Source organism: Haliotis cracherodii, unplaced genomic scaffold, assembly GCF_022045235.1.
Source record: "Haliotis cracherodii isolate W230 unplaced genomic scaffold, xgHalCrac1.p SCAF_4, whole genome shotgun sequence".
Lineage (NCBI taxonomy): Eukaryota > Metazoa > Mollusca > Gastropoda > Lepetellida > Haliotidae > Haliotis > Haliotis cracherodii.
Window position 1 is genome coordinate 19,522,710 of NW_027266297.1, and position 12,428 is coordinate 19,535,137.

At 42.2% G+C, this 12,428-nt stretch overlaps 1 protein-coding gene across 1 annotated transcript; it reads right to left on the bottom strand.

Moving 5' to 3' along the window:
• Positions 1 to 4,678: 4,678 nt before the first annotated feature.
• Positions 4,679 to 9,234, bottom strand: LOC139478396 (uncharacterized). The gene is made up of 4 exons (XM_071260840.1): positions 9,094 to 9,234; positions 8,256 to 8,367; positions 6,331 to 6,475; positions 4,679 to 5,042 (listed from the first exon to the last, which is right to left on the bottom strand). Exons 1-4 carry the CDS (start codon positions 9,232 to 9,234, stop codon positions 4,679 to 4,681), a joined length of 762 nt encoding a protein of 253 aa, XP_071116941.1.
• Positions 9,235 to 12,428: the final 3,194 nt, after the last annotated feature.

Consider the following 12,428-nt stretch of genomic DNA (forward strand, 5'->3'; position numbering starts at 1 on the left):
TAAAAGGCAACTATGCTTGTCGTAAGAGGCAACTAACAGGATCGGGTGATGACTTGGTTGATGCTCATGATGTCAATCACTGGATTGTCTGGTCCAGACTCAATTATTTACAGACCTCTGTCATGTAGCTGGAATATTGCTGAGTGCAGCGTTAAACAGCAAATAAACAAACAAACTATGCTCTCAGCCCACTGATTCAGACTCAATAAAGCGATTAATGGTTTGATTTCTTTACTTATGGATCCGCCTACATGAAAATAGCAATAGGGTCTGTCATTAGAAACCCAATCTCATTAAAATCAGATCTAAGTTCTCGCTGCCGCTTGTTTCCATAAGGAAAAAACGACAGAGTTGTCTCCTCGGACAACTCTCTACTTCTGCTGCGTGCAGAGGAAAACGAGATGATGAATATGTGATATTTGTTTATGAATAACAACCACTTTCTTCTTTACATCAATTTTTCGTGATGCCTTCATTAGATAACTGGGGCAGGGGTGGCCAAGTCGTCGAAGGCGCCGCGTTTCACTGTGCAGAGTTACGTCTCTTGGGCACGCCAGAAACCTATGATTGTGGGTTCGAATCCCGGTTCGCCCCAATTATGTTTCTAGGTTTATCATCACTATAACTGGGCTCGTGGGTTCCATCGAAGTGGTAAACGTCTGAGACCTGCATCACTTTGGGCTTTCCTCCCACATTAAGCATACACACCGCGATATAACTGGAATACTGTTTAAAGCTGCGTTAAACCCAACTCACTCACTCACTCACTCACTCACTCATAGGCTTGACTGCAGCGATCTTAACGCAGATCAGTATAAAATACATATTGTGGATACTAAAATTTGTTCCTGTGGATATTATACAAAAGATGCTTTACACTCTTTTTGTGTGTGTACAAATTACTGTTCTTCGAAATAAAATGTATTTATTCCAACATGCTTACTCTTAACAAACAGTGCTATAGGGAAATTCATATTTGATTAAAGAAGATCAAATCCAAAGTTTAGATTCTATTAAAAACTGGCAGATTTTCAGTTAAGTAAATGAATTGATTAATATAAGCTGAAGGATATATCTAGCTTGGCATGTACAATTCATTTGTTACATTTAGCCTTCACTGGTGTATAAATTGTATCATGTATTATGTGTAATGGAGGGTTATAACATAGAGCCTCACTGGTTTACCAATCCTTTTACATATTTTTGTGAAAATAAATATGTTTAAATCACATGCTCATATGTTTACCAAAGGTTGGATTAATGGACAAAAATAACAATATAAGGACCATCCTGAGTATTTGCAACAAGCCAAGAGTCTCCACACTAACATCAGATACTGAACAAAAAGGAAACTGCAAGAAACTTCAGAAATACAAATGAAGAAGAAGCCAGCCATTCACAGAAACCACTGCCAACTTAAACTTAATATATACCATTTCTGTGTCATTTGAAATAGTATTTAAAAAACCCTTCTTATCATCATGATCACAGAGGTGTTAATCATAAACCACTGAAGTTGAACTCTTCTCATCTGAAATCACAAGGCCAAAACTTTATGAAGATGTGTTGGACCATGTGACTCGGATTTGTTAATAACGTGGAAAGGGCAAAATTTGAATATTTTAAAAACATTAAAAAGATAACCAATTCAACAAAATATGAAAATATTTTCAACAATAATTTATCTTCTTAGAAAATAAAAGTATTTCAGTTGGATGTGTTGCACTACAAGAGGATTTAGATGTCATCGTATAATCTTAGCTCTTTTAAGACAAATTAAAACGAAAAGGAGTGGTATTTTCTTCAGAATATCATGTTGCGAAAGATAAAATATATTGCATCTCAGAAATGGCTTTGTCAGATAGATCACATTACACAGATAATGAAATCTCTGCGCAGAGTTGCGTCCCTTGGGTATGCCAGAAACTTTAGGGGCCGAAATCCGGTCCACCCCTATCATGTTTCCAGGTTTGTCGTAGGGCTGGGACGGGTAACTCGGTTACTGGGGTCGGGTACCCTGGGTTGAGTGTTTTGAGTGGGTTGGCGATCTGAACAAAATATTGCGCTGTATATACTCAAGCAGTTTGTTTACACCATAAAACTTCACTCGAACATATGACAGGCATTGAAAGCATATAAGCACGGCAACTTGGTAAGCTAACGTGAGGTGGGAATCTCTAAAGAAAACAAAGCAAGCTTTGCAAGGCTTTCGCTCTACATCGCGCGTCACCATTATGACGTCATATCACTCATTGTGACGCAAAGTATATGACGTCATAGTCGTACATGGAAAAGCGCCAAAATTCCAAGCTCTCCCAAAACGGATATACATTCCCTTTGTAGATTGCTATCGTGTTTTATGCACGAAATGTATTGCCACACATCCTTTGAATGTTGTAGTAACCGCATCTCTGCATTTTGTAACCTGTAATTGTAGATATAATTATTTAAATATGCCTATCGACAATGACTGAAAAAAAGTACTATTCTATGAATATTAGCTTCCGCGGTGATGCGGCCGTCAAACCAGCTGTTTCAATCAGAGGGGGTTTATTGTGATTTAATAGTCTCTGATTGACCAATCAGAATCGAGTAAATTCCAAATTCATGGTAGAATGCTTGCCGTAAAAGGCGACTATGCTTGTCGTAAGAGGCGACTAACGGGATCGGGTGGTCAGGCTCGCTGACTCGGTTGATGCCACAGGGCCACGTATAGCCATACTATACTGACTGTACTGATTACATTAAAAAAAGATGTAATCAGTACAGTCAGTATAGTATGGCTATACGTGGCCCTGTGGTTGATGCATGTCATCGTATCCCAATTGTGTGGATCGATGCTCACGATGTCAATCACTCGATTGTCTGGTCCATACTAGATTATTTTCATACCGCCGTCATATAGCTGGAATATTTCTGAGTGCGGCGTTAAACACCAAACCAACCAACCAACACTGATAAAGAATAGTCACGCTTTCCTCACATGATGGCCCAAGATTTCCAGCTAACTTTGAATGTACAAGGCAACAATGCCTTGGCACTTTCTTTGTCATCACTGACATACTGACTGACTGATATTTCAGTTTCAACAAAAAAACAGCTTCATCCAGTGCTTTTATACAATTAGGGAATACAAAAACGTGACGTATCAATTAATCATTTTATTATGCAATTGACTTCTTACTCAGATTTATACAATGGAATATTAATAAACACAATACATGATAGCAGAGTAGAACAAATAAACATGTACGTTCTCATGAAAAAAGACCACAGAATCGAAAACAATGTTGTGTGTATATTCCAGTGATGTTTCTAAAGTATACACGTAAACTTATTGGACATGAGCAGAAACGTGAAAAAATCAAGGATATTGAATAAACACCGCCGAATTGCTTTTCTATGATTTTCTATATTTTAGCATTATCCTGTTATATAGTGAAATAAAATATAAACACTGAACCTTATCTCTTTTAACCTTCACATTTCACTTAATCTCTTTTGCCAAGCTGGGCATATTAATCAAATAATATTGCAAACTCATTTTCTTGTCATCATCAATGGGTAGGTTCTCATGGTAAACTATAACCCTACTATTATAACATGGTAAATTACAACCCTAGTGCTGTAACATGGCAAATTACAACCCTACCACCGTAACATGGTAAATTACAATCTCACTACTGTAACATGGTAAATTACAACCCTACTGCCGTAACATGGCAAATTACAACCCTACCACCGTAACATGGTAAATTACAACTTCAGTACCGTAACGTTGTAAATTACAATCCAACTACCGTAACGTGGTAAATTACAATCCCACTGCCGTCACATGGTAAATTACAACCCTACTACCGTAACATGGTAAATTTCAACCCATCTCCCGTAACATGGTAAATTACAACCCTACTACCATAGCATGGTAAATTACAACCCAACTGCTGTAACACGAAAAATTAGAATCCATCTACCGTTACATGGTAAATTACAACCTCACTACCGTAACATGGTAAATTAGAATCCATCTACCGTAACATGGTACATTACAACCTCACTACCGTAACATGGTAAATTACAATCCAACTACCGTAACGGTTAAAGGTTAAATTAATGAACACAAAACAACAACAAACATGTGGGGACATCTTTTACGTGTTAATGTACACACAGTCTCATTAAAATCAGATTTTTTTTCCATGAAAGGAGAGACGTATTGCATCGGAGTAAAAATCTGATGTTATTGAGATTGAAGCATACGTCCACTAGCGTGTATCGCCCAAAGGATGACGTTTTGGTTAAAACCAGAGCCCTGTTCTACAAAGCGATCGCAGCACTAAGACGATCTTAACTTAGACTTACGGCAATACTAGCGCTAAGATCGCTTTGACGAACGGGACCAGGGGAACAAATTATCAACATAAATAAGAGTGAGTGAGTGAATATGGTTTTGCGCCACTTTAAGCAATATTCCAACAATATGACGGCAGGAGACCCTGGAAAATGGTCTTCACACATTGTAACCATTAGGAGGGTCGAACCCGGGTCTTCGGCGCGACGAGCCAACGCTTTTAACCACTAGGCTACCCCACATAAATATTGAGCTGTGTCAATGCCCAGCAATGAATAATTTATATATCTATTTCCTACAAAACAACAAACAACGCAAATAATCCAACTAAATCAACAGTTTTTGATAGCGGTCCGTTTTAACACTGACGCCCCTCTTGGAGACATAGACGCTCTTGTTGGTCATTAGACGATGCCACCAGTTGCAGTGGATCTTGTTCCGGAGCTGTCCCAGTTGTTTCGTCTGCATCGCTCGGCACGCGGAAGAGATGCTGTCGAAGATGACCATGGCGCTGTTGGGACTCTGTTGGTAGATGGTGGTGATGTTGCCGAAGCAGGACAGGATGGTATGGAGCTCGCGCATGTCGTAACTGGGGATGTAACGCCGGAGCTGCCAACGCACTACCAGGGTGGAGAGGGGGAGCTGCGTCTGCTCATTCGACATATAGCTGCCCCACACGTTGGTCATCAACCTGCAACAGTGCTGGAGGTTTTTGTTTGTTGTTTAACGCCGCACTCAGCAATATTCCAGCTATATGACGCGTGGTAAATAATCACGTCCGGACCAGGCAATCCAGTGATTGACACCATGAGCATGCATCGTGGTGGGGGTGAGGTGAAATAGGGTTCACATCGCGTTAAGGTGAGGTGAGGTGAAATGGGGTTTAACGTCGCGTCCAAGATTATTGCACTTATATAGCGACGTGCATGTACGTGTGTATGTGTGTGTGGCTGCTTGTACTAGTCCGGACTAATGCCGGTTTTATTGTGCTAGCACACTGAGATACCATGCCGCAGTTTAACATAAATACCCCACACAGACACAGTATACTGACTCCGAGTAGACCTGTCCTTGTTTTAGTTCCATAATGCGCCAGGCAGGGCGACAACAAGTGCCATTTTTAACGTCTTTTGGTATGAGGAGGCCGGGCGTCGAACCCGGACCTTTCGCTCACCAAGCATACGCTCTATCAACTAGACCACGGAGGCGGTCTCTGCAACAGTGAATGAATGAATTTGGTTTATATCATAGTGTGTCAGCTTGATGTGGAAGAAAGACCCAAGTGATGCAGATCTTTGGCAAACACCACGTACAATTAAATAGGATTGGTATGGCAGATAGAGCATCTGCCCGGAGAGCGGAAGGCCAGGGGTCATAGCAAAAGATGTTAGCAGAGGGTACTTGTTGTAACCCTTGTTTTAGCCCCTTAATGCCGAGCGCCAGACAGGGTAACAACAAGTACCATCCTTTAACGTCTTTTGGTATGACGCGGCCGGGGATCGAACTCCAGACCTTCCGCTCTCCGGGCGGACGCTCTACCACTAGACCACGGAGGCGGTCCCAGACGCAGACAGACACACACACACACGAGAATGCCATCGCTATATAAGTGCAACACTCTTGAACGCGACGTAAGCCTAATCTCACCTCACCTGAATTTGAATTCTTCCCTCGGCATGTAGAATGTGATTTTTATGCAGGAGACGATGGTGGAGGGTGTTGACTCAAATATTTGTGAGCTTTCCTCACGACCCTTCCCCCCACCTCAATGGAGTTTATCTTAATGAATATTACAGTCTCCACAGATGTGTAGCAACGTGTTTGATTTCCCCTACGTACGCTGGTTATATACTGTAAGGTTTCATCAATCCAGAACAAGACTATTCAGAGGATTCCCCTTACTCAAGTGTTCTGTTGAATTATGGGTGTATCTGAAGTTGGATATTTGTCTAGAATTAAACCCTTGCTGGGCATCTTACTTGTCCGGCACAAAACTGGTTCTGTCCCGACCCAGGGGCGTGGTGGAATGTTGGATGTCCCGGAGAACCTTCAGAGACTTCTGGTAGCACTGACACTTCAGATGGCCGTGAAGCGGGAGAGCGGGGAGCGTTGGGGCAGCCGGCCCTGGCAAAAATCAGGATCATCATCATCATCATCATCATCATCATCACAAATTAAACATAAAAGTGATAATTTACTGGTTCTCTCTTTCTGTATAAACAAAGTCAAAAGGGAGTTCACCTGAACGAGTGAGTAAGTGAGTGAGTTGGGTTTTAAGCCGCTTTGAACAGTATTCCAGTTATATCACGTCGTGTCAGCTTCATGTGGGAGGAAAGCCCGGAGTGATGCAGGTCTCATGCGTTTACCACTTTGGCGGTGAACAAACTAAGAAACATAATCGGGGCGAACTGGGGTTTGTGCTGTACCCAAGGGACGCAACTCTGCACATCGAATTGCGGCCCCTTCGACGACTGGGCCACCCCTGCCAACGACGTTCACCTGAGGGTTAGATTCTAAATAATTAAAAAAACATATATAAAGAAGCAAAGTGTGTAAGATAGTGACACTGTACAATCATGTACAAATATATACAGAATTTTATTTATACAGAATTTTATTTATCGTGTTAATGGTTCAGCAACTATCAAGCGTTATGATGATCGCATCACGAACGATAACACACCTGTACAAATAACATGGTAAATTTCGTCTTGAATGCATGTGTAAGTTGTGATGACGTCCCTGTCTCTAAGAGAATGTATTCAAAGCTTCATATTAGCCGTTATGTTTCAGAGGAAACGGCGGTCCAGTGAAATACGTAAAAGAAACTTGCCTCGTACCATACAGCACGAAACACCCACAAATTGCTGTAAAATTAACATGAAAACGGCACCACTTATCCACTATGGCTGCCGTGGCGGCCATTTTTAAAATCGGATCGGTAATTTTTTATAGGTGTTTGGTTGCGGTTTACCGGATATTTTCCAACATTTTGGTAATCTCCTTCCTTCAGTGTTTCTGTCACAATGTTAACTGCCTCGCTACATTAACAGGGGTTGGGAGTGGGTGGTGGGGTGGTTGGGGCTTGCCTCCTCACACAACGGCTTTCGAAAGTAAATATATTTTTTACTAACCAAAGAGAATAGGTCTATAAGCAACCCATGCTTGTCGTAAAAGGCGACTATGCTTGTCGTAAGAGGTGACTAACGTGATCGGGTGGTCAGACTCGCTGACTTGGTTGATGCATGTAATCGTATCCCAATTGCGTAGATCGATGCTCATGGTGTCAATCAGTGGATATGAGGGTGCCAACCCCTCCTCGAATACTTTTAAATTCGACCTCTTTAGACTCGATTATTTACAGACCTCCGTCATATAGCTGGAATATTGCTGAGTGCGGCGTTGAACAACAAACAAATAAATAGTAACGGAAATTAATACGTGTTTGTTGAAATGTAGGGATAAGGTTCTTGAAAGCCATTATGGAACTTCTATTTACGAACATTTTTCAATGTTAATGTCCAATTTTCGATGTTTATAAACCATATTATAACATACGATATCAAGCGAGAGTACATGTTTCTACATATTTTGAGTTTTATCGTCACATTTTTCAAATAGTCATGCTGCAGCGTGAAACTATATTAGTAGCATCAAACATTGTGGACGTAACACGTACGATGAAATGTGCAAATATGAGGCCTTCGTTGTGCTAAGACGATTGCGTATCTCCCATACTTGAACACCGGCTTATGGCAGCCGTAGCGCTACGGGTCCTGGGCCCACTTGCACAGAGCGATCTTAGCGCTAAGATGATCGTATCTCCCATGCTTTAACATAGGCTTACAATAGTCGTAGCGCTAAGATCGCTTTGTGCAAGTGGGCCCTGGAATACAAGTCTTACTTTTGAATTCGACCTTCTCTTTAGGCGCTGGTGGGCTCCTCATCTCCTTTACGGGTTTGCGGGGCTGTTTCATTTCACACATCCTACAGTACATCTTGTACATACCCGGCTCCTGAAGCAAGCACCAGTACACGGGTTTTGGGTGCAACTCAACATAAGACTGGAGCAATTTAATTCCAACCCTACTATGACATTGTAGAATCCTGCATTCTGCCAGTGGTATGAAATCTACGTCAGACTAATGTTGATGGTAACCCGGAAAGATCATATTTAGTTGAAAGGATTTCTTTAACAAAACCGTCCGGTAGGCAAATTTGCATTTTCAAATACTGAGATTATTAATAGTGAGTGAGTGAGTTGGGTTTAACGCCCTTTTAAGAGTATTACAGTTATACCGCGGCGTGTCAGCTCAATGTGGGAGGAAAGCCCGAGGTGATGCAGGTCTCAGACGTTTACCACTTCGGTGAAACACACGAACACGGGTATGGTGCTAACAAACCAAGAAACATAATTGGGGCGAACCGGGATTCGAACCCACAATCATAGGTTTCTGGCGTTCTCAAGGAACGCGTTGGACGACTGGGCCACCCGTGCCCCCGAGATTATTAATAAATGGTATATCCCAATTCGTGAATTCGTGTTGTCGATTCTTGAGAAGAAAAATAGGTAATATATTTCAGAGAGAAAAAGAATGTATGTGAATTCAGTACTCTAAATGGAACAAATGTCGCCTATTTAGACAGATCGATTAAAAAATAATAATAATAGAATCCCAGCATACATCTATCTGGCAACATAAAGTTCGTATCCATGACTACAGATAACATGCATGACTTACATAAGTCGAAAGTTCTTTGATGTGGGACAAAGAATGTCTGAACATGCGCCGTGGGTGTCTTGTCGGATCCATCATCCAGTCCTGGCGGACTTGTGTCCCCATCATGGTGCCAACAGGCGCCATGATTGCAGGAAATGGCATGTTTGATTGGGGACCTCTACCCTGTCTGTTTGTATTGGCGCGATGTCGTCGTTCTTTGTGACGTAAATGTATGAGTGACGTCATCCTACTTCGATGGTGACATCATATCATTTGTGACACACTGTGTGGGCGGGATTGCCCTGTGATGTTATAAGCACTGTGACGTCACATATGGTAGGCCTCACAAGACACCCCAGTTGGAAAACAGCTAAGCATGTGGTCCTTTCAACAAACTGCCCGTGGCGCTGCGCCGTGCCTTCCGTAATATTTATGAAGACGGTGCACGCCTTGTGAAACGGGTAGCCTATATCTAAGGCTGCCAACCCCCTTTTGGTACTCGGGATTCGGGAGTCTATTCAGAGTGTGGCATGCTGTACGCAAATAATCGTGTTTGATACGCAGTACCAAAACATTTTAATAAAAAAATATAGATGTACGTAAAAAATTCCATCATATACACTCTTCAAAAAAAGACAATTCTTATGTTGGATTCCCGTTAATCATGTCATGTTTGTTGTGCATTTGGCGCAAACACATATCAAAATATTTTTTGTAAACGTTTATCAGCAAAAATGCAAAGGATGCACGGAAATTGCCGTCAGAAAATGTTATCAGCACAATGCACGTGCAAAATGTTGGAAAGTAGAGTAGAGACACTGACTATAAAAGACCGTACAAAATTCATCAGTTCATTGCGAATTTTCTGACGTGAACGGAGATCGAAAAACGCCAACATAAACTGCAGCTGACCGAAATGTCGCCATTGGACGTTTGGAAGCAGGGGAGTCCCAGTCTGCCGTTGCTAGACACTCGACTATGGGATCATATCTCGACTATGGGATCGATATCCCCGCACTATTTCGACTCAAGATCATCCCAGAAGTGGAAGACCAAAAGTGACCACCCTGCTCAGGATGGGTACATCCGTTTGCATCACCTTCGGAATCGATTTGCTACAGCAGCCGACACTGCAGGACAATTGCCTGGTATGCGAAGAATTTCCGCCTAATCCATCCGAAATCGTCTGAGGGAAGTGGAATTCGAGCGAGACGACCAAAAGTTGGACCTGCCTTGCGACGTCTACACCGTCAACGACGTGTCCGGTGGTGCGACAGACTACAAGCATGGGATCTCAGGAAATGGCGACGCGTTTGGTACAGCGATGAGTCACGTTTTCTTCTTCAACGACGGGATGGAAGACAACGTGTATACCGACGTCGACATGAACGTTTTGCGCCGAACTGCGTTCGACAGGTGGAGGGAATGTCATGGTGAGTGGAGCCATATCCGACACGGGTAGATCACAGTTAGTGGTTGTCCAGGGCAATCTTACAGCAAACCGATACATCGACCAAATTCTGCGTCCTCACCTCCTCCCAACTTTGGACCGCCAGAGGGAGTTGCTCCAACATGACAACGCTCGGCCCCACATAACACGTGCAACAGTTAATTTCCTTGTCAATGAGAACATCAATGTCCTTTCATGGCCGTCCAAATCGCCTGATCTCAACCCGATTGAACATTTGTGGGACGAACTTGATCGACGCGTCCGTCAACGTCACCAGTGTCCCCCACACACTGGCGCAACTTGCCAACGCCTTACAGTAGGAAAGGCGAAGAATTCCCCACGAAAAAATCCGACGACTTGGCACGTGCAATCTGTGACAAGGAGATGTCGAGCAGTGACGGCTGCAAGAAGTGGTGTGACCAGGTGCTGACCATGACGCCCCCTTGTGGCTACACATGTGCAATGACTGCACTGAATTAATGCTGACAATGACGACAATACTTTTGTCGATCACTGTGTCTAATTCCATTTGATTGTGTTCACGGATATTCTGTGTAGATACTTTTACATCCGCTTAATAAATATCCTTATTTTTCAACAATGCGTTTCTTTTTTTTGAAGGGTGTAGTTTATTATTTGTTCAGTAATAGAACTTCAAATCGAACCATTTTCTCAATGACTTTCCATTTTTTGTTCAGTAGTATTCGGGGTGAACAATGAGGACGAGAGTGAAGAATTTGATGTAATTCGAAGAGGGGGTTGGCACCCTCATTTCTTACGCTCAATGGTGAAACGGGACCAAAAGCCAATCGCTAGTACCCAAGAGTTGGGGTAACAGGACGTCTTATGCACAACTTCTTGGTTGGGTAGGCTAGTAACATTCGACATGTATCAATTGACAGAACTCCGACCAACTGCCTGTGTTATAGTATACTACTAGACTTTTGATAAGGATCCTGAGACAGTTGACAGAGTAGTAAATGCGTATGACCACATACAATCTCCATACTATTCTGTGTCCCAGACCATTGAGAATATGGTAAAAAGGAATGCAACTCAAATCAAGGATGACTTTGGCTGTCTAGGATGTCTAGGATATCTAGATTCCCGCAGCTGAAATTAAGCCTTGTTCTGGGTTCCATTTGGACTTTTTCATATTTTGTAGATATACTGATGGAAACGAATAAGGGAACAATGAAATATATAGTGAAATATAAAGCACGCATACAAATTCAACACATGTCAGAATCAAATGTTGAGATGTGTTTGTGGGCATTGTTTCCAATGCGTATTTGTTAGACAATGCTGGAAATCCACGAGAGCATATCATCTTATTGTCTAAAACTTAGTGTTCCGTTATTCATGTCCATCAGTATATGTAATTATGAAAAAGATTAGTGAGTGAGTGAGGTTTTACGCCGCTTTTAGCAATATTCCAGAAATATCACGGCGGGGGGACACCAGAAATGGGCTTCACACATTGTACCCATGTCAGGAATCGAACCTGGGTCTTCGGCATGACGAGCTAACGCTTTAACCACTAGGCTACCCGACCGCCCCGAAAAAGATTAATCTACCTCCATACAGACACTTAAGTTGAGCAGTATGTGTTGCTGCAGGAATTGCCTACAGATGCATGTTAGAAGCCATGACCTGGGCCCACTTGCAAAAAACAAACTTAGCGCTACGACTATTGTAAGCCTATGTTAAAGTATGGGAGTTATGATCATCTTAGTGCTAAGATCGCTTTGTGCAAGTGGGCCCAGGATAGTTGTTTCTTCCATGTCTAAAAGGGCTGGTTGCTTGGACATTCGAGATGACAACTAGCACAGTTGTAAGCATATTTAATGAATAAGACTATTCATTATTTACAGAAACTGGAATACATGTCCAAATGATATTCCAT